The sequence below is a fragment of the Leopardus geoffroyi genome, chromosome C2, assembly GCF_018350155.1.
Source record: "Leopardus geoffroyi isolate Oge1 chromosome C2, O.geoffroyi_Oge1_pat1.0, whole genome shotgun sequence".
Taxonomy (NCBI): Eukaryota; Metazoa; Chordata; class Mammalia; order Carnivora; family Felidae; genus Leopardus; species Leopardus geoffroyi.
This window is the reverse complement of record NC_059333.1, coordinates 19,052,906-19,076,262: the sequence shown is the minus strand read 5'-3', so window position 1 is coordinate 19,076,262 and position 23,357 is coordinate 19,052,906. Positions and strand designations below refer to the sequence as shown.

General features: G+C 40.9%; 1 protein-coding gene across 2 annotated transcripts; it reads right to left on the bottom strand.

The window, feature by feature from the left end:
* Positions 1 to 1,880: 1,880 nt before the first annotated feature.
* MRPL39 (mitochondrial ribosomal protein L39) lies at positions 1,881 to 22,656 on the bottom strand. 2 transcript variants are annotated; one of them, XM_045501588.1, is made up of 11 exons: positions 22,433 to 22,567; positions 21,464 to 21,670; positions 19,107 to 19,246; positions 16,600 to 16,699; positions 15,343 to 15,410; positions 12,622 to 12,734; positions 9,796 to 9,861; positions 8,741 to 8,894; positions 4,484 to 4,531; positions 2,154 to 2,228; positions 1,881 to 2,043 (listed from the first exon to the last, which is right to left on the bottom strand). In XM_045501588.1, exons 1-10 carry the CDS (start codon positions 22,494 to 22,496, stop codon positions 2,178 to 2,180), a joined length of 1,011 nt encoding a protein of 336 aa, XP_045357544.1. In that variant the 5' UTR covers positions 22,497 to 22,567; the 3' UTR covers positions 1,881 to 2,043; positions 2,154 to 2,177. The 2 variants fall into 2 exon arrangements, with proteins under 2 accessions (XP_045357544.1, XP_045357545.1); XM_045501589.1 differs by lacking the exons at positions 1,881 to 2,043; positions 2,154 to 2,228 and adding an exon at positions 2,257 to 2,944 and having other exon boundaries at positions 22,433 to 22,656.
* Positions 22,657 to 23,357: the final 701 nt, after the last annotated feature.

Below are 23,357 nucleotides of genomic sequence, written 5' to 3'. Positions count from 1 at the left end.
GGCTGGGGGGAAAACCCTGAAACATGAAAAGTTGAGATAAGCAAAAAAATCTATCACTTGAGGAAAGATAGAATTCAGGGACCAGGAAATAAATGAATATAATTCTATCTGTTCTTTAGAGTCACAGAGAGGGCTGGCTCTCTGGTAGAGGACGCAACTCTTGATCTCAGGATCATGAGTTCAAGTCCCACATTCGGCATGGAGCCTACTTGAAAAAAAATAAATAAAAGGTTCAGAAAGATACACTGTGTCTGTTAAACATGAATTTCAATTAAAAAGATAAAGATAAGAAAGAAAGAAAAAGAAAGAAAGAAAGAAAGAAAGAAAGAAAGAAAGAAAGAAAGAAAGAAAGAAAAAAAAGAGAGAGGGGAAAAATAGATCTAAAACCTAACTAAATGGTATTAGAGAAACAGAAAAAGGAATATTTAAAAAGAAAAATTCCCTAGAGCTCAAAAGAGTTATCAAAATTGAAAGCACCAGGAGAATAATTAAAAACCTAGATAGATATGAAACATCTAGGTCATCTAGAACATCAAGGTCCTAAAAGTACCCCAAGTGTGTATGCATGTGGGGGTGTGGTAGGACAGGTGATATGGAGGAAGGCAGGTTTAAGAGAACAGTTTATATAAAAAGGAACAAAATCAGACAGGGTATCAGACTTTTCATTAGCAACATCAGATGCCAGAAGTTAACCTGAGTTGCTTTCAAAATCTTGACAGAAAATTACCTTTCAGGGGCGCCAGGGTAACCCAGTCGGTTAAGTGTCTGACTTCGGCTCAGATGACGATCTTGCGGTCTGTGAGTTTGAGCCCACATTGGGCTCTGTGCTGACGGCTCAGAGCCTGGAGCCTACTTCAGATTCTGTCTCCCTCTCTCTCTGCCCCTCCTGCACTTATGCTCTGTCTCTCTCTCTCTCTCAATAATAAATAAGCGTAAAAAGAAAATTACATTTCAGTCTACAACTCTAGCCAGTTGACCACATGTAAGTTGGAAAACAAAGCTCCTTTAGACATGCAAGGGCTCACCTCTTAGACGCTTTTTCTTAAGATGGAACTCACTAGAGATTCCAACACAATGAGAAAGTTCCCAAAGGAACAGGAAGATATGGTCTCCAGGAAGTAGATCCCACCCAGGGAAGAAATCAAATCTTCAGAAGAAACCTGTGTACTAAGCCCAGAAAGCAAAGTGTTCAACCTGGAACAGAAAGAAATCTTTTGGCCAAACCCTTTTAAAAGGGCTGATAATCAAGATTTGCCCCAGACACGGGAAGCAGGCACTCCCAGACTGTGGTTGGGACTGCCATTTGGCAAAACCTCGTGGAGGCTAAGCTCTGGTAGCATCTGTCAATAATTCTACTACCAGAGTCTATTCCTCTGACGTCACTTATATGTGAGGCGGTGTAGAGCGTGTGGGTGAAGTTACGTGGGTCCACATTCCAGCTTTGCTACTGGCCAGTTCTACGGTCTGTCGGTTTCCTCCCTTACAAAATGGAAACACCTTCTCAACACATTTTGAGGATTAAATAAGCGATTCCATGTGAAAGGCTTAGCACCATGGCCAGAACATAGGAAATACTGTTAACTTGGTCAATACTCAACTAATCTAACCACAAAGCACTTAAACATTTTGTACAAAAATGTTTACCGTGCCATTGTTTAAAATAGCAAAAATGGGGGCACCCAGGTAGCCCAGTCAGTTCAGTGTCTGACCGCGGCTCGGGTTGTGATCTTGTGGTTCATGAGTTCGAGCCCCACATCGGGCTCACTGCAGTCAGAGTGACCTTCTATCCCCCTCTCTCTCTGCACCTCTCCCACTCACTCTCTCTCTCTCAAAAATAAAAAAATAAAATAAGATAGCAAAAACGGAAACTAGTATGATCCTTTGTTTTCAAAAGATTTCACTTGTATTTGTACATATGCTTATACATGTAGAAAAAAGAACTGAATGGAGAAAACGTGTCAAGGTGTTATATCTGGGGAGCTGGAGGGTGCAGGGTTGTTTCTGCATAAAATTTTTATTGTGAACAGCATAAGCTGTCTTATCCTTTAAAGAAAGGAAAAAGTATAAATTAGGATAAATCTTAGGGAGAAAAAGACAGTTAATCTTTATAAGCCCACACAAACATTTTATAGAAAACTTTTATTTTAATTTACTATATATATTTAATTTTTAGGAAATTACTGGGTCGATGCACTTTCCTCTGTAGGTTTAGTTTGATCTTCAGTCACCTGTAAAAACATGAATAGCTTTACTTTTCTAATAAAAACAACTTTTAGTTCCACCCTCCCCCCACCATTTTAGATCATTCCACAGTCCTTCTCCAATAATGACCCCTGGTCTTTCTCCTTCGTTAGTAATTATTAAAGAAAGGTAAGTAGAAAAAGAAGAAACCTTACAAGGCCAGGGTCACAACAGAAATTATCAAGTAAAGTACAACAATTCCACTCAAAATATAATGAGGCATCCATCTAGGCTTCCCAAGTTTGTCATTTTATTTTTCAATTACAAAACGAAATCCTTAGTATGAGAAAAAGCCCAGTAATGCTGTAACACAGTATTTTAAATCAACAGTTTCTTGAGAGACATAATTCTATTTTAAACATAGAATATTACAGGTTTAGTAGAAATAGGGACCTGTATGTCCCTATTTCTAGTCTGTGTCACTCAGACACATCCACCAAACAGCTAAACTATACTCATCACCCCAAAACCTGCCCCACGTGGTGCATTACCTATCTCGCTGAGGGGCTCTGCCCAGCTACCCGAGCCTGCCGCTGCAGAATCCAGGTTCTCTTCTGTGCACATTTCAATCAACAAGAATTCAACGAACTCTACCCGGGGCTCTCACCGCAACACCTGAACTTGAGGCTCTCATCTCTTCCATCCCTCTAACAGACTGCGGGCTTACGTCACAGCTTTCTCCCGTGTTGCCCCAGAGTGAGCTCTGGAACAGCAACAGCCGACCAATAGGTCACTTCCTTTCTCAAATTCCCAGTTGCCTCCAATCACCTTCAGGAGGGGAATGCAAATTCCCTACCATGGAAGACAAGCCCCTCAGATGCTATTTCCAAGAAGCTCACTTTGTTGGACTCATCGCCCACACTCCATACGACTGTACACCCAGGTTTACGTTCTAGTCACCATGCTCTCCATTTCTCCGTGCTTTTAGGCAAGCAGTTTCCTCTGAGATAACTCCCAAGCCAGCCCCCCAACCCAGCCCCAAGCAACCCCACATACCAAAGGGTGAGCTCAAAATCTGGCATGACACATACATAACAAGCACTGACTGGGTTCACAGACTGAATGTAAAAGTACTAGCAGAAACAATTAGAAAACTATACGAGGAGGCATATAAGCCAGCAGAAACTGTAGGAATAGATATTTGTTCAGTGATTGCTCTGAGAAGGTTTCATGGAAACAGTAAGACTTGGACGGAGTCCTGAAGAATGAGTCGGATGTTTCATTTATATACAGGAGGAGAAAGGGAAACAGAGTCCAGACAGAAAAACTGCCATGAATAAACAAACCAGAAAACAAGTCTGAGTTAAGAATACTAGTGTTGTATATTTGAAGCTTGCTGAAAGTAGATTTTAAAAGTTCTCATCACACACACACACACACACACACACATACACACAGAATATGTCACTCTGTGAGGTGATGGATATGCTAGCTAACCTTGTTGTGTAATCGGTCTGCAATCCATACACACATCAAATGATTGCAGGGTACGTCTTACACTTAAACAATGTTAGGTGTCACACATCTCAGTAAAGCTGAGAAGAAATAAAGTGATATAAGAATGTAAACTAAAAAAAAAAAAAAAAAAAAAGTTTGAGTGTATTTGCAAACTTGACTAGAGTGGAAAATTACAATAACCAGGATGAGTTCAAGGAGGCCAGACTACACAGAATAGCTCTCAGATAATGTAACTAAAGACTAAGTACTTAGTCTATGAAAGAGTAAACAGGGATAGAACTGGTCAGGAAACATAATCATTCCTACTTGTGAAATGGAAATACTAATGACACAGAATGAGCTACAAACCCAAGTACCCAGGAAATTTGCACATCTGTCAACCAACAGTCAAGGCAGCTTCAAAATACATGTGACAAATCTCACTCTTTAAACGTTCATTAAGCTTACAAAAAATACCATCTCTTGAAGACCCAATTAACACCACTGGACCCCTTTAAGAACTATCGCTATTATACAGCAGTCCCCTTATTCTTCTTCAGGTTCCACAACATCATTTCCACAATGTTCACAAATAAAAACAAGAGAATTGCCAAATTACAACTCTTCTCTTGCCAAGATACTACTGGGGTCAACAGTTACAACACCGCTTTAGCTACAGAGACAACCAATTAACTTTTTTCTTCTGTGTTCTTTTATTTCTTTATTTACTGTTGTGTTGTTGTTGCTTAATTTCAAAACAACTTTCTTCATGGAACAGTACTCATTAGCTGTCAAAAATACTTACCATTTTCCGAGATCTCTCCAATAGCTTATTCCATATAGTAAAATGTGCCTTGAAAAGAAAAGAGTCACGATGAATTAAATAAAGCAATGAAGTTAAAATAAAAGTAGCTGAGTCTTATATAGGTTTTAAGCAAGCAAACACATAAAAAGGAAGGCAGTACTAATGAGGTTAAGTGGTTACAGAAGTGGATTAGAGTAGGGGAAAAGGTATTTAATGGGACAGCCACTTTGTTTGGCATTTAAGCAAAAAAGACTAAGTCTTTTTTAAGACTTTTTAAAGAACATGCCATTCTTCCTCTTTTGTCCTTAATCATCACCATCATACACAGTGTTTCTTCTAACAGGAAGCAAAACTGTGCCCCATCTTCCCACAGGTTGTAGTTCTTTCCTTAAATAGCCATTTACAACCAGCCAGAGGTCATTCTCCACACCATCAGCAGTCACAAGGAGAGGTTCATCAGAAACCGACTGATACCTTCACACTGGAATGGGAGCCCCAGAGGTTTTACCTAATTACCCTAAGAACAAGTAAAAACTAACGCAGACAATAATAAAATTATAAAACCAATTTACTTAATCCTTAACAATTTTATATAGCAAGGGATCATCAGAATGCAGATGAAAACTGTGCCAAATGCGTAAGGACCACATCGATTTTACTAAGTCACATGAATGACCTGGCAGAATCCATGATAAAAGGTAAAATTACTATATGTACACATAAGCCCTTCTGGAGAAAACACATCGCATGTTTAAAGGGAAGACAGCCGAATGGACCGCTGGTGCAGACCCCGGAGTGTGTGGCTGGAAGACAGCAGATGACAGAGAAAGTGCCAGGAGAGATCAGAGGGGCAGGCAGGGGACACGTAATGCAGGCCTTCGTGAGACAGGCTACAGGGTTGGGATCTGTTTACAAGAAGCCACTGGAGTGTTTGGGGCAAAGGGATTACGTGATCTGATTTGAGTATGAAAAAGGCCATTCTGGCTACTAAGCAGGGAATGTGCTTTGGAGGGGGAGCATCCTCGGTGATGAGTAAGGGGCTTGGAAAGAGTGGTGAGCACAGATGAGACGCTACGTGATGGAAGGTATTCAGGGCATGTTTCAGAGCTGAGCTGAAAGGTCTTGCTGATGGATGGGACAGAGCATGGCTGGGAGGGAGAGAGAAAAGCCAAGGATCACTTCACAGCTAAGCAGATGATGATGCCATTTACTGAAATGCAGAAAGCTAGGAAAGGAAGCAGGTATGTGGCGAAAAACAGAACATATGCTAAAAATTACAAAATGTTGATGAAAGAGATGAGGATTTAAACAAAAGATATACTGTGTTCATAGACTAGAAGACTCAATTTAGTAATGATGTCAATTCTCCCTAAATTATACGGGTTTAACTCAATTCCTATCAAAATCTCAGCAAGATTTGTCAAATCAGAAAGATTATCCTAAAATTAAATGAAAAGGCAAAGAACCGAAAATAGTTAAAACAATTTTTGTATATAATAACAACATGGGATGAATTATTCCACCTGATTTGAAGAACTATTTACAGCTACAGTAATCAAGACTGTGATACTGGCAGGACAGAGACACACATCAATGGAACAGAACAGGGAACCCAGAAATAGACCCATTAAATATGCCCAACTGATTGTTAATAAGGGTGAAAGCAATTTACTGGAGGAAGGACAGCTTTTCCAACAAAATGGTGCTGGAGAACCTTGACATGTACAGGCAGGAAAAGTGCACCTCCACCTCCTTCTCACGCCGTGTACAAAACTTAACACAAAGTGGACCACAAACCTATATAAAACTATAAAACTTTTAGGGAGAAAAGAGGAAGACAAATCTTTGGGATCCAGATCCAGGCCAAGAATTCTTGGAATTAACACCAAAAGCATGATCCATAAACAAAAACTAATAAACTGGACTCCATCAAGATTAAAAACTTCTGGGGAGCCTGGGGGGGCTCAGTCGGTTAAGCGTCCAACTTCGCCTTAGGTCATGATCTCACAGTTCATGGGCTCAAGCCCCACACTGGGCTCTGTGTTGACAGCTCAGAGCCTGCTTTGGATTCTGTGTCTCCTTCTCTCTCTTCCACTCTCCTGCTCATGCTCTCTCTCTCAAAAATAAACATTAAAAAAAAATTTTTTTTTAATTGAAAACTTATGATCTGCAAAACTTCTGATCTTTTGTTAAGAAGATAAAAAGACAAACCATAGAGAGAAAATATTTGCGAACTATGTATCTAACAAAGGACCGATATCTAGAATATACTAGGAAAAAAACTCTCAAAATTCAACAGTAAAAAGCAAACAATCCAGTTAGAACATAAGCAAAAAACATAAATTTCCCACCAAAAAAGATATACAGATGGCATATAAACACATGAAAAGATGTCAACACAATTAGCCAATAGGAAAACACAAATTAAAACCACAATGAGAAATCATACAAACTTATCATAATGGCTCAGATAAAAAATAGTGACAATGTCAAATACCGGGAATGGCAAAATGGCAGTGACTGTGGAACTCAGTGTGATAGTTTCCTAAAAACTAAATATGTGCCTTCTGACCCAGCAACTTTACTCCTGGGCATTTATCCCAGACAGATGAAAACATATATTCACAAAAACTGGTACACCGATGTTCATAGCAGCCTTATTCGTAATAGCCAAAGAACTAGAAACAACCCAAATGTCCTTTAATGGGTGAATGGTTCAACCAACCACAGTAGATCTACACCACAGAATACTACTCAGCAATTTAAAAGAAAGAAAGAAAGAAAGAAAGAAAGAAAGAAAGAGCAAGCTACTGATACATACAACTTGGATGAATCCTCAGAGAATTACTACTGAGTGAAAAAAACCCAATCCCAAAAGACTGCACAATGCATGATCCTATTCATATGATACTCTTGAAATGAAAATGCATAGGAACAGAGAACAGATGAGTATCTGCCAGGGGCAAGGAGGTGGGGGTGGGGCAGAGGAGAGTAGGCGTGGCTATCGATAGCCAATAGGAGAGAACCGTGTGAAGACACTGTACTACATCTTCACTGTGTCACAGTCCATACTTTGGTTGCGAAAGTTTGCAAGGTGTCAGCATTGGGGAAACTAGGTAAAGGGATCGAGGATCTCTATATTACTTCTTGTAACTGCATGTGAACCTACAAAGATTTTGAACTATCTCAGAATCCAAAGTTGATTAATAGAACTACCCTACAAGCCAGCAATTGCACTACCAGGTATTTATCCAAAAGATTAAAAAATGCTGATCAGAAGGGGCACATGCACCCCAATGTTTAAAGCAGCACTATCGACAATAGCCAAAGTATGGAAAGAGCTCAAATGTCCATCCACTGATGAATGGATAAAGATGTGGTGTGAATATATGTGTGTGTACACACACACACACACACACACACACACACACGCACACCATGGAATACTACTCGGCGAAGAAAAAGAATGAAATCTTGTCATTTGCAACAACGTGGATGGAACTAGAGTGTATTACACTAAGTGAAGTAAGTCAGTCAGAGAAAGACAAATATCATATCATTTCACTCATATGTGGAATTTTAAGAAACAAAACAGATTAACATAGGGAAAGGGAAGCAAAAATAAGATACAAACAGAGAGGGAGACAAACCCTAAGAGGCTCTTAAATACAGAGAACAAACTAAGGGGTGCTGGATGGGTGTTGGGTGGGGGGATGGGCTAAACAGGCAAGGGGCATTAAGGAGGATGGCCAGTGTCGGGATGAGCACTGGGTGTTATATGTAAGTGAAGAATCACTAAATTCTACCCCTGAAAGCATTATTATACTATGTGTTAACTGACTTGGATTTAAAGTAAAAAAAAAAAAAAAAAAAATTAGTGACGGGTGGGAGCAATATGGAAAATAAAAGACTCTGAGTCATGAATAGATCATGCCAAACCTAAGACCAAAAGGCATTCTAGAGGGTCTTACCAACATGCACTCCAATAATCTCAATGCACCCTCCCCTATATTAATTTAAAAAATTAAAATAACTATCTCAGTTTGATTCAACTTTTTCAACTAATATCTCTTTCATGAATTATCCGTTTACATTCTGAGCAACATTGTTCTTAGCATAAACATGAATTTACAAAACATTAGTGTCACAAAATTTAATGAAAATTAAAATGTACATCCTTCAAATTAGTATAAAATCAAGAACCAGAATGACATCTGCTCCCAAATTGGACGACCTGAAACTTTCAGCTTTACTTACTCTTAAGTGTACCGGTAAAGACAGACCCTGGAATCTTCGTACAAGACTCAACTGCGTGGCTTGAAGATTGTGAACTGCTGATACTTCATACTGGAAACAAATACTTGTTCTTGGAATAAGAGGACCCTCACTCACATCAATGAAGTCACCAAATCTGATTGATTTTAAAAATAAACAAATAAAACCTCAAAATCAAATCGTTTAGAGTAGTTTGGGGGGAAAAAAGAATCTATTCATTCTCTTTGAGGCAATGTCCGCAATCAAGAACATTCTATATGGCTCAATTCAATCTCTAATTGCCCCTGATGTAATAATCCCAAGTGAAGCGGCTAAAACTATGAAAATTAAAGTCAAGTGAACCTTGTTCCTTACTAGCATTGATATAACTTTAGAGATTTTTAAGATCATTGAACACATCATGCTCTCAAGTGAATCCAATGTCTAAAACTGATCATCTACGACCTCATAACAATTCACTGTAATAGAGTTTAGAACTCACTATACAGGACAGATTGTCCAAAGAGCAGCTTTCTAAAAGAAAAAAATTAACTGAGTCATGAAAACATGAAGCTGAGAACACAGATACAGGCCATGAAGTCATTTCTGCAAATCCATTATGCACGGTCTTACCTCCCTCATCCCAGTATCAGCACATTCCTATTTCACTTACACATAACATAAGTAGTTACCAGTCAGTATCCATATTTGCACATACACGTGAATTATGCTCAATTCACAACAATGAATATTTTGCCCAATTTCAAAGTTAAGTTTTAAAAATCACATTTTTAAACAATGGTTTTCAACTCTTGAAATGCGGAAATAGAAATAAGAAACAATAAAACGAGGAACAGAAACCACAATGGCTCCTGAAGAGAATTTAAACCTTCCAATTACCACCGTACCAAAACAATGCACAAAGCAACAGAAAATAAGGTAACAAGAATAACAAATTATGGCACAGATTCATCTTTTTCAGTCATAACTGTACGTTGAGTCACATCGATTCCACTGCCTAAGTCTTCCTATAAATTAGCAACTTTATTTTTACTTACCTGTGCAGCTTGACTATCCTCTCAGGGTTCTGAGATGCCTTCTCTTCTATGAAATCCGTTTTGTACCTAAAGAGGAACAAAGAAAAAGCGACTTACTCCTAAATGCACAAAAAGAGGGCGCCTGGGTGGCTCAGTCGGTTAAGCGGCCGACTTCGGCTCAGGTCATGATCTCACGGTTCGTGAGTTCGAGCCCCGCATCGGGCTCTGTGCTGACAGCTCAGAGCCTGGAGCCTGTTTCCGATTCTGTGTCTCCCTCTCTCTGACCCTCCCGTATTCATGCTCTATCTCTCCCTGTCTCAAAAATAAATAAAAACGTTAAAAAAAAAATTAAAAAAAAAATAATAAATGCACAAAAAGGGATTTAAGGACATCTCCCCTCTCTTCCTCGTTGGCCAGAGTCTTTCAGACGGGTTTACACTTGGAGTCTCCTCTTCACACCTCACCTCCTTCAGTCTGGCCACAAGCTCACGGCTCCGCCAAAACCATAGGTACCTCCCTGGCCTCACTCTAAAGAACACCTTTCTGTCCTTATTTCCACTGTTCACCTCCATCTGTCAAAGTGCTCATTTCCACTGGTTTCCGTGGCACTCCCTACTGCTTGTTATTTCAACTCTCTGGCCACTCTTCCTCCTCTCTCCCCTTCAGGGGACCTGTCCTAAAGCCTCCTTTCAAGCAAGCATCCTCCCTGGGCTGTCTCCTTGATGCGCACAGCTCTAATTACCACTTCTGTGTCCTTATCTTCCATATCTCAGCGTCTAATCCACATCCTTCTTCTGAGCCCCAAACTATGTATCTAAGACCCTTCCGGACACGCCCTAGGCTGTTCCACAAGCATCTTACACTCCTGAATTCTCAAATAGAGTGAAAACTTACTCCTCCTTTTCCCGCCGCACTTACCCTCATTGCTGAATTTCCTCGCTTAGCAAATGGCACCACCAACCACCCACGTGTCTGAGAGAAAAACTGCAGGGATCTCCTCGATTCCTGCTTCACCTACCACACCCCCTCCATCCAACGCATTGCCAAATCACGTCAATGCTACCGCCTAAATGTCTCTCAAACCTACCCAGTTCTGTCACTACAGCTAATAGCACAGACGGAACTGCACAGCCCAGGTACAAACCATAACTTGACCACTCACTACCGAGAGCCTTCTCTCTTCATGCCAGAGTGCTAAAAAGTATTACGTTTGTATATGGCAAACTCGGGAAGCATTAGTTCACGTGCAAATGTCTACCTACTGCCCACACCCCTTCTGCCAAAGCCCCCATGCATTACTAAGGATGCCAGTTACCTTGACTACCTGTCTCTCTTGACCCAACTCGAAGACATGCACCTGTCCCCAGGGAGCTGAAGCCACTTAAAACTCCCCCTGCAGCAGAAAAGCCCAATCACAGATCTACCTTCAACCATCCAAAACTCTGTCCCTTCAAACTTGCCCCAAGCCATCCCTACGTCCTTCCACACATTCAACTAACTTACCAAAGTCCCATAAGCCTCTCCTGGACTTTGAAAGTCCAGTGGAGGGGATGGGAAATCACATGGAATGAACAGCTAGAGTAAATACACTATGGAAGCTATGGAGCACTTAAATGTAATTAGTCCTAACTGAAATGTGCCTCAAGAGTAAAACACACCAGATTCTGAGGACTTAGTATGAAAAAGAGAATACAAAATATCATTAATTTCTAAATATTGATCACACGTTGAAATAACATTTACATACACTTTAAATAAAATGTATTATTAAAATTTACTTCACCTTTTCTTTTGACTTTTTTACTGTAGCTACCAGAAAACTTACTTCTCTAGATATCTCACATTATATCTCTATTGGACAGCATGACCCTAGAATTGGGGCACTGGAAGTGTCTTGTTATATTCTAGCAATCCAAGGAATTTTCTTATAGAATCAACGGTGGTTTGGTTCTACAGAACTATCTGCACTCTAGTTCAGTTAAAATAGTACATTCCTATTGCTTTCTAATTCACTGGTTCCAGGCTACGCAAAATATTATAAACTACCATTACGAGAACGTATGTCTCAATTCACAAATACCTAAAGATTTTCCAATCCAGAACCTTGAACAATTTGCAAGAGCATATTCTGTCTTCAGAATCTAGCAGCTATGTTATTTTCTTTGCAATGTAGATTTCCCTAACTAGTTCTAGCTTCAATTAGATTAATACTAAAATATAGTTTATGTTGTTACAATTAGTAAAAGGTAAACTGGAAGTTTTCCGAGTGAGAAAGGGAATTAAGAACACAGGGAGGATTTAAAATGCTGGCAAAGAAAATCCCCCTAATGGATAATTTGGTGCAGAAGACGAAGACCCACCCGGCTGTGTAAACGTTTCACTTCTACCCTTAGCTCCCTCCAGACCACGGGCATTCTCTATCTCACCCTTTGCATTTAAAGAGTAGAGGATGAGAAGGAAAGGCTGCCAAACGTGCAAAATGATACAGCTTCATGTATGCTATCACCTCACGATGGAAGGAAAAGAGGGAAACACACCGCCAAGCTGGTATGAAGGACGGACCAGCCAGAGAAACAGAGAAGTGAGACCAAGTGAGAAAATTACCAAAGGTAAGTGAGGTTTTTTTCTCAGGGAAATAAATAATGGGATGAGTAAGTAAATAAGTAAAGAGGCTGGGAAGTGGGATGAATGAAAGTAAATAGATTGGTACAGAAAAAGAAATCTTAGAGCTAAAAATAGAACAGTGTCCTACCCACATCAGATATAAAGATTCTTAAGAGCTGAATTTCCTTCATTACATGTAACTTTGGGGGGTTTAGCCTTGCTTTCAAGGAAGCCAACACTTACTTGTTGTGCTGAAATATTTCCAATGCCACTTTTGCTTCCACTTCCAGAGTTTCAAATGGAAGATCTTTATAAATTAAAGCACGGGCATCTTTTGTGAAGGAACGCAGGTTCTCCTTCGAAAGGAAAGTATTAACCTTTTGTAACAATTTACTTAAAAGCATTTCTCCATAAGGAAGGTAAGATAAAATCGTATGCTAAATATTATAAATCCAACTAAAAGAAAAAGCAAAAGCAAACTTATTCGGAAAGAAAGTATTAATTTGCAACAATTATTTAGACCATTTTTAGACCGTAAAATGTAAGGTCAACAATTTATCTCAACTCTATGAACTATAAACTTGTAATTTACTTGTAATTATCAGTCTATATTAATAATTATTAAAGATAATCCTACAAAGAAATTTTAAGTTTTTATTCGAATTACATAATTAAACAAATGTTCATTAAAACAACAATGCAGTTAGAAACGCTAAGAAATAAAAGATATAAAAATCTGTTTACATTGTAAGCAAAACTAAGCTTTTATAAATGCACAGGGAAAACACTGTTTATGTGATTCAGAAAGTTTCACCAGGAAACGTAATGTCATCATTGGCCCTGCCCCAAATATGGCATATATCTAATATTAAAAACCTGTTTAATGAAGAGGTTTTATGCAATTAAAATCATTAATACACATTAACAATATCTGAGATTTTTATTAAAACCATAATTGAGTTTTCATACTATAGATCCTTCATTACTGATAGAAAAACCAGGCACTGTTACACAACTTTTGTAATAAAATTATTTCCATAAACTATGAGACTTTTTTTGCATGAATGACTCTTCTCCATTCTTAAAGGGATCATTGACTGTATAACAAATCCACATTCACAGTTTATACAGCTGTTCCTTGCGTAACTCTCTACCACTTCTTCTAAGCAGTCCACCCAATACCAGGATGCCTGCAACTAGCCAGTGCCTTTTAAGTTTTATATTTAAAACTTGTTTTTGTAAGTTTATTTACCTATCTTGAAAGACACAGTGGCGGAAGGGCAAAGAGGTAGGGAGAGAGAATCCCAAGCAGGCTCTGCGCTGTCAGCACAGAGCCCTATGTGGGTCTCGAACTTAAATAACCGTGAGATAATGACCTGAGCTGAAATCAAGAGTCAGAGGCTCAACCAAGGGAGCCACCCAGGTGCCCTTTTAAGTTTTATATTTAAAACAGGAAAAAGAAGCAGCAAGTTTTACAGCTCAGAAGTGAATCTTGATTGCATTCATTTTTATGACATAAATAATGCAAATATATAAAGTAAGAATCCCTTCTTCAACTTGAGGGCATATCTGAAAAATAAATTATATTGACACAGTTCAGAGATCACGAAGAAAAAGTTTCAATCCCTTCCCTGCCCCCTTCCCTATCTCTCTTTCTACCTCTCTTCCCTCCCTTTCTTTGTTCTTTCCTGTTTCCCTTCTCTCTCCCTCTTGACACTAAGCAACATGAGCAGGATTATATAAGAAATAACTTCCAAAGTCAGAATTTAAACCTGAATCTGCTTTGACTCCAAAATTTTGCTTTTAGGAACTATAATATTTCACTAAAATGTACCACTAAGGAAAAAAACACTGGCAATTATAATCGTAAGATGCCATCTATTATAAGACACATTTTGGGGGCGCCTGGGAGGCTCAGTTGGTTAAGCATCTGACTTCAGCTCAGGTCATGATCTCGTGGTTCGTGAGTTCAAGCCCTGCTTCAGGCTCTGTGCTGAGAGCTCAGAGCCTGGAGCCTGCTTCAGATTCTATACCTCCGTCTCTCTGTCCCTCCCCTGCTCGCTCTCTGCTCTCTCTCTCTCTCACAAATAAACATTAAAAAAAATTTTTTTAAAGACATTTCCAGAGATACTAAAATGTGAAAAAAACGTACACTGTGGAATTGATAAAATGCTATGCTACACTGCCTTTCCTTTTCTGACCTCCAGACTTTCAATCTGTAGAACATACGGTTTTGCTTAATTAAGAATCAGGCATCTGCCTTGTCTCCCCAATCATAACTAAAATCTCTGGGCTGGACATCTGAAAGCCACCGGCACATCCTACCCACAGAGAATCTGATCCAGATCGTCTTGGTCAGCCAGGTCCCTGGTGCTACCCAACTCCCAGATCAAACAGGAGAACGCTCATCGTGCAATCAGACCATTCACCAAGAGTCTAGTCTGTTGCTATTTGAGTTAGCTTAGCTTTGTCAAAGTCTGATTCTTAATTCACTAACCGTCTACCCCCTCCACCCCTCCTCTCAACGTAACCCTGGTATACAGGGAGACCTCGCAGTATGCAACAGGTTAAAACGGTTAGGGCAACGAGTTTTACATTGTGCTCTGAGGACCCAGGAAGTTAGTAAGGCTCCAGAGCCCTCACCACCACATCAACCAAGACAATAAAACTTGTAAATTTGATAGCTTGGGCATCTTGAAAACCGCTATCTTAAGAAAAGGAATGAACAGTACAAGGAAGAAAGCACTTCCAGAAAAGGTCAAGCAGGACATAAAGCTGACCACATGAGGAAAACCCCCATTCCTATGCTCTGTCTTGAATACACTGAAAATGCAACACAGGTAGGCAGGTAAGGTCTTTCAAATATCCTCAACATGCAGTATCACTCAACAACACTGACACAAGAATCATTCTAACCAAAGAAGGTACACACTCTAAAATTCATATTCTAAACACTATACTTACTTTTGTTGGCATCCACTCATCAAGTCTCTTATCCAGAACTACATCATAGCAGAAGGCTCCAGAGATTACTGTAAATCCAACCAAAATGAGAGGCAAAGTCAAATCTACTAGAGTTACTAATTTGCAACAACTGAATATTTAGACCATAAAAGGGAAGGCCAGCAATCTCTGCCAACTCTACAAATTATAAAAGTTACCATTATCCCAGCTCTTGCCAGAGCTCTCTCTACCAGCTTTCCCTCACTCACTCTCTTTTTGTTGAACCAAAATCCCTAGTACTTTTTAAACATTCACATTTTCGTCCAGAATATTATCACTATAGAGACTTCACAGTTACTAGACATAAAACTTCAAAAGAATCAGATATTTAATATGTAGACAAATGACTATGTGGGTGTGAAATGTTGAATTTTTTAATGTCTTCTAAGCTTTGTTTTTGTTGTTTTGTTCTTAGAATCACTTATTGAGCTTTTTTAAGTTTTTTGGCGTATATACTCCTTTTTTTGAAAATTTACAAATGCGATCCTATTGCACATACTGATGCAGAATCTTGGCAAAATTGCAAAGACTGTGAACTCTTCCATCTTCTCGAAAGTGTTCCCCCCCCCACCCCAGAGTCATGTCATTTCTGCTGAAATGGTACCTCCTAAACATAGCTTTTTCCAGAATTCTATTTATACTCTTATTTCCTCCTCCTCCTCCACACATTCGATTTAGAAATAAGTGCCTAAAGTGGAAGGAAACAAACACTGAAACAGGGTAATTACACAGAATTCATATTCAAGAGAAACATTATCCTCGAATTGTATTATGTTAATTATTGACCTCCAGTAATTAAATAAGATGGATTTTGTTACTGGTTATAAATGGAATGTATGTACGATAGTAATTTCTATCACATAAAATTAGAAATGAGCTTAAAAAAAAAAAAAAAAGGAAGCTCGGGGCGCCTGGGTGGCTCAGTCAGTTAAGTGTCCGACTTCGGCTCAGGACATGATCTCACGGTTCGTGAGTTCGAGCCCCTTATCGGGCTCTGTGTTGACAGCTCAGAGCCTGGAGCCTGCTTTGGATTCTGTGTCTCCCTCTCTCTCTCTGCTCCTCCCCTGCCCATGTTCCGTCTCTCTCTCTCCTTCAATAATAAATAAAAACATTAAAAAAAAATTAAAAAAGAAAAAATAGAAGCTCTATAAAATATCAAAAATAGGTACCAAAATATTCAATGATTACAAAATGTGTGTGCACGCATATGTACATTACCAGGAACTTCTGGAGCTCTGACCAAACTGACCACATATTCATCTTTGAATGCCCTCTCTATCACACAGCCCATCATCATGGCACAGGAACGCCAATAAGCCTAGAAAAATAAAACATACACAAACATAATACACACTAAGATTCACTGTTTCTTCAATATTAAAATTTAGGTTAACTTTCAACTACATGGATGGAACTGGAGGGTATTACGCTAAGCAAAATTAACCAGTCAAAGAAAGACAAATATCATAGGACTTCACTCATATGAAGAATTTAAGATACAAAACAGATGTACATAAGGGAAGGGAAGCAAAAATAGTATTAAAACAAAGAGGGAGACAAAACATAAGAGACTCTTAGACACAGAGAACAAACTGAGGGTTGCTGGAGGGGCTGTGGGGGAAGGGGGAATGGGCTAAATGGGTAAGAGGCATTAGGGAGGACACCTGTTGGGATGAGTACTGGGTGTTACACACTGGGGATGAATCACTGGAATCTACTCCTGAAATCATTATAGGAGCACTACACGCTAACTAACTTGGATGTAAATTGAAAAATAAATAAGTAAATAAAAAAATTTTTTTGGTTAACTTTTGACTTAGGAACTATTTTTCTATCCATCCTTGGCACGTAGCAATAGTTAACATCAGGCCACGACGTTACCTCTACCGAGCAAAAAGCACTGAAGAACGAAGTACCAACTTCTGTTGTTAGCAGTGTTTCTGTACAAGATATCACACACTATGATGTTTATCAAACACAAGATAGTTTTACTATCCGGTAGCAACTTTTCTCTTTAACCCAGGATAAAGAGAACTTGTTAACCAACCTGTACTAAAGTAAAAAATATATACATATTAATATACACCTGTTTACGCCATATATAATAGAGAGGGAACACTGAACTCTTCAGAACTTGTGACTCCTCTCCTATGCCTAACACCACAGAGCACATCACCCAAGTTACTCATATTTACGGCAGAGCAAACTCACTATTAACTGGGCTTTCATTTTACTCGCACGTTTTGACCCATGGACACGCCTAATGTGGGTATCCATGCAATGACCTTATCAGAGTCGTAAAGAGAAACTCAAGTCCTATCATACCCGCCTATCTTGTGCCCCATACTGGCACTACTACAACTGGGCACTTGACTTTCACAAGCTCTTCACATCTGCGGACAAGAGTGGGCCCACTTGGCTGTGTGCAGCAGAGACCGCTCCAGAACGTATCCTACAGAACCACACAACATACACTAAAAAGGAGTACAAACTCAGGTCTTGAAGGCAAGTAGCAAAACGCACTTCCTCGTCTATCCTACCTAAATGTGTTTAATGTCTGTTGAACTCTAGAATCAGAACGCCTGGACTAAAATCCAGGCTCTAGTAGTTCCTAAACTCATACCCTTGGTCAAGCTACTGAACCTCTCTTTGTCTCAGTTTATTTTTCTGGGAAATGGGAATGATAGCATCTATTTTTATGTGGTTTTTATGAAGATTAAATAAGTTAATACCTGTAAATCACCTAAGACAGTGCCTGATACATAATTAATACTTGATAGAAGCTACTATTATCATATCTATCGTTTTCTTGCTTAAGTGTTTCATTTCAACATGTATTTATTAAATACCCATTGTCTGTAAGTCAAGGACTGGGTCCAACAGAGGATGTGATCCCTGTCTTCACAGAGCCGAGAATCCAATGCATTCAACAGTTCACATCACAAGCCATGATTAAAATACTATATCTGAAGAAGTTAGCCAAGTGTGAGGCCCTAAAGAACAGAGGGATTCATCCTGACAAGAAGAAACTGGGAAGATTCTACAGAGCAGACAGCATTTTAATAGAACTATAAAAGATAAACAGGATTTTTACAGGGAGGAAAGAAAATACCCAGAGTTGAAGAAGGACACCTATAAAAGCCAGGAGGCTCACACAGCAAAAACCACTAGTGACCACGTCCTCAAATGTGGCCACAGCAGAGAGGAAGTGGAAAGATGCAGCGAAGGTGAAGCTTGAAAGCCACGCTGGGGTCAGATCCCACAGGGCCTGAAAAGTCATGAGGAAGAAATGATACAACACTCAGTCATGTCGCCTAATAAAAATCTTACAGGCCTACTAAGGAAGACTTTAGTATTAAAGAGGGAGGTGGGGACAGAGAGTTAAAAAGCTACTGAAATAATCCAACGATGGTCAATGGCTGAATTCAAGCAGTAGAGAGAATGAAATATAGAGGATAATCAACAAATGTCTGTGGAACAAAGTCATGAATGTAAAATACAAGTCACACAGTTTTCTCAAACCAAAATACAAAGAAAGGATGCCACTGGTACTTTGTGAGCTTGTGAAAATGCAAAAAAAGCAAAACGCTGATTATTACGGGCATTACTACATTTGACCTTGGCCACGTTTGCACATCTCATACTCCAAAGCAAAACAGATGTTAATAAAAAGAAGAAGAAGAACACTAGGAGGAAAAAAAAAAAGAACCCAGAAGTAGAAATACCTTATTCACTTCTCCAGGATCACGATCTTTGAAAGTAAGAAATTCAATCTCACAGGATTTGGTCAAAGGTTTATACATGTCCCAAGGCTGTCCGTCCACAAGAGCCAGAATGGACTTCCCGCAGTGCCACTCACTTAAATCTAGGAATTTAAAATAGATTGAAGGTCTGAATCTAACAAAACTCAAATTGAAAAGTTACGTGTTTAAGTGCTACATTAAGAAATAAAACCAACAGAAAGGCAAGATTCTGCAAGCTGACTTCCTCTGGGAGAAAAAAAAAGCATTACATAGTACCTCTGTACCAATAAAAAAATAATACCCAACACACCCAATGTGTTATTATTAACAAAACTGCCCAAACCATTTACAAAAACCATTGAGGCTAAGTCTAATTTGAAGTTAATCTATTATTAACTAATAAAACAATTTGCCAAGAGTTACACTTGTATATATAAATATACATCCGTAGTAAATCTGGTCAAAATGGGTTGGGTGTCTTGTTCCTACACCACCTCGTCCTTCCCTAACATGGACTGTCCAAGTCAAATACCTTAACAGTTTTTAATTATGGGTATGAATTCACATATAAGCCCATCAGCCCTGGTCTGTTCTTTGACCAGGATGCAACTCTAAGCCTGATTAGATGTTCTTCAAGTACACAGCTAGTCACAGAAGTGCTCAAACTACAGGGCTAGAGTCTAAATAACTCCCACAGAGAGAGGATCACGGCCGTTTTTGTTCACTCATCAGTATATCCAGAACCTAGCCCCAGGCCTGTAATACAGTAAATACTCAAAAGTGTACTGAACAGTCGAAAGTGTGAATGAGAAGCACTTGTCAGTGCAGGTGTCATGCTGAGGGGGGGCACAAAGGCTTCATCTCCACCTCTCAAAACCCACAAAACCCCTCAAGGGCCTGTGCTTCGTCCTAACCCTCCTCTGTAATCCTAATGCCTATCACACAGCAAAGGTTCAAATAAATGTTCACAGAACAACCAAACAACTGTCATAAGGACTCATCCAAGTGCCAGAGTGAAAAAAAGACTGTGAATGTAGACTATCTTAAGCTTTTAACTAAAACTGTTAATTACTTGAATGGAATCACTACTCAGTTTTCCAAAAATTTAAACAATGTGGTTTAAATGAGCATCCTGGGGGCGCCTGGGTGGCGCAGTCGGTTGGGCGTCCGACTTCAGCCAGGTCACGATCTCGCGGTCCGTGAGTTCGAGCCCCGCGTCGGGCTCTGGGCTGATGGCTCAGAGCCTGGAGCCTGTTTCCGATTCTGTGTCTCCCTCTCTCTGCCCCTCCCCCGTTCATGCTCTGTCTCTCTCTGTCCCAAAGATGGATAAACGTTGAAAAAAAATAAATAAATAAAAAATAAATAAATAAATGAGCATCCTGGTGTATATACCTATTTGGAGAGCTTTCTAAATTTAAATATTACCAGTTCTATCAAAGCTGCTTTGAAAGCATTGTGATCAAAAATAATCCATACAGAGGTTCTGTTCCCTTCATTTACACACCAAATCACACACAGGGTACAGTCCTCTCCTTTAAGATATGAATCCCAACACACACTTTTACCCTAACTGCATTCACCCCATGCACACTTCCACTTACACATTCACTACATGTACACAGAAGTATAAAGAAGCACATAACACACAATCAGACAAGCGGGAAGCACCTAAGGTTTAAGTTAGGCCATAAAGAGCTAGAAAGGAAAAGAAGGCCTATAAAGCTGGTCCTCGGAGGCCTGGGCGGTCCCTCTATCCCAAATTCCTTTAACGAGCCCCCCATGGGTGCTGTCTAAAAAAGGCAAGCACACTAATATAGTAACAAGGCTTTCACCTCCGTCTTCTTCTGCCAGAAACAATTACAGCACCCCAAACCTAGTCAGATTCAAGTGAATGCCAGGAAACCTGTGCATCACAGTACCAACCTTTCAAGACCCACAGGACCCTCCAGAGCTAAAGTGACAGTGAACAGAGAGGAAGATGCTGGATAAAGAACTTCTGTAAGGTCAGGGAGCAATTACCGAGTCTTGTCTCTTCCGAACCAGTCCTTCTTTTTTTTTTTAATTTTTTTTTTTTCAACGTTTATTTATTTTTGGGACAGAGAGAGACAGAGCATGAACGGGGGAGGGGCAGAGAGAGAGGGAGACACAGAATCGGAAACAGGCTCCAGGCTCTGAGCCATCAGCCCAGAGCCCGACGCGGGGCTCGAACTCACGGACCGCGAGATCGTGACCTGGCTGAAGTCGGACGCTTAACCGACTGCGCCACCCAGGCGCCCCCGAACCAGTCCTTCTGCACAGCTTATGGGAAAGTCAAAACTGTAACCTGATTCACTACTTACGCATAGCACAACTATAAGGAGTTGAAACGTTTTTATTCATCACGAAGATAGTGCCAGGGTCCGTTTTCCCAACGTGTTTAACTTCAATCTTCTCAGTTCGAGGAGTTAATGATAACTGCCTGTTTTTCTCTTTATTAAAGAGGTCATTCTGCATTTCTATCAGTTCTGTCGGTGACAGGTGCGAAGCTGGCGATGTTGCTATCAATCCTGTGTAGAAGTTACGATAAATATAAACAGTGAATGAGTAACACATCGATGATACCCCACCCCGCACCACCGTCCTACAAGAATGCGGGGCAACACGAGTTTAAAACGCCGTTCGCCAAAATGCGCTCAGAGATTAACTTAAACCACTTTCTAATATTAATAACTAAAATGCCAAGGGAAGAAATCCGCAGCTAGCCCAGATCCACACCTTTCCTTCAACTTGGCTCTCTCACCATCAGATCCCCATGGCCCATCAATTTCCTCTGTCGTACTCCAATCTGTGCTTTACAATAAGAGGCAAAAAGTAACCAGGAAGTAGTCAAAGTCACACTAGTCATTGGGAAGGTGAGCAAAGTTGTCGCCTTGAAACGTCCTGGGGACAAGAAAGCTCCAGGAGACTGGGGATCCCTCGCCAAAACTATCGATATCTGGAGCGAGAAATGCTGAGCTTATTTTCCAAACCCTCAATCAGAGGATTTGACAAAGCCCGTACGAGTATTCCAATTGGAAAATAAGGACACGTTTGCACCACGACGCGGGGTCCTTCTCAGAGGCGCCCCAAGCTCCTCCCACGGCCCGGTATCCACCCGGCGCCCCGAGATCTGTGTCCCCGGGCCGGGAAGGGGTGGCCGCCACAGCCAGGACGTAAAGACCCTCCTGCGCCCGCAGCCCCGTGAGACCTCCCAGGACCCGCCTCAGGCCCAATCCGAGCCGACAATCCTTTAATCCTCTCTCTCAGTCCCCACGGCCGCTGAAACTCACTCCAGCCAGCCCCGCCAGCAGGGGCGGCCCGCCAGAGGCGCAGCCCCCGGACCCCCAAAGCCATTGCCTCCTCCGCTGCCGAAGGAACCTCCTCGCGCAGGTCCTCCTCTGCCCTCCTCCCCGGAAACTCTGAGCCCGCACCGCGTTCCGTAGAACACTTTTGTTCCGGTCCCGTCGGCCGCGCTGCACGCCTCCACCAGGGGGCGCGTTTGCGTCTCGCTGAGGATTAGTGGCGGCAGGTCAGGAGGTCTGGAGCTGGGGTACGTTCCAGGGGCGCGGAGGGTGACCAAGAGGTGCTGGACCGCAGGGCGACGGGTCCGCCACCCCCGGGGGCTGTGCAGGGAGACGGGCGTCCTCTTTGGGGTCGCAGAGTCCGACCCGCGCCATCACCCTCCTCCCTCCGCGAGTTCGAGCCCGAAAGGCTGGGAGAAACCCTTGCTCCCCGCAAAGAATATTTCTGGGGAGAAAAACTGGGCAAAGACAGCTTCTGTAGATTTGCTTTCGTGGTCTGCCCGGCCGGTCAAGCTAATGGCATCTTAACTCTCGGTTTTGTAAGGATAATCTGCGCCAGGGTTCTCCATTTATTGAGCCATTGAAGGGAACTCTATAATTCGTATAGCTCTTTACAAGTTAGATTCGTTTGTGTAGTATACAGAGAATATAAAGAGCGTGTAAAAAGGCATCCCGGTGATGCTGGCAGGCCGTTCTGCGGACCCAGAGTGTTAAGGGGGTACTTAAGAGGGTCCCTGGATGCGTGCAGGATGCGTGCAGGAGGCGAAAACAGAGTTTGTTGAAGGTACAGAGAGAGTACGGTCACAGACAGCGTCGGGGGGATTCAAAGGAAAAGAGAGAGCCTCGTCTTTGCTTGGGGTCTGGGGTTTTTCACTGAGGACAGTCGGTGGTCGGGTGTAGGTGTCCTCTTAGG

Excerpts from the sequence above, each read along its gene's own strand:
- MRPL39 (XM_045501589.1), bottom strand. The coding sequence starts at position 22,496 with ATGGCTTTGGGGGTCCGGGGGCTGCGCCTCTGGCGGGCCGCCCCTGCT. Across the intron at positions 21,671-22,432 it reads TGCTGGCGGGGCTGGCTGGA|GATTGATAGCAACATCGCCA; the intron begins GTGAGTTTCAGC and ends ACTTCTACACAG. Across the intron at positions 2,945-4,483 it reads TGGAGAGATCTCGGAAAATG|AGCTCACTCTGGGGCAACAC; the intron begins GTAAGTATTTTT and ends TTGCTGTTCCAG.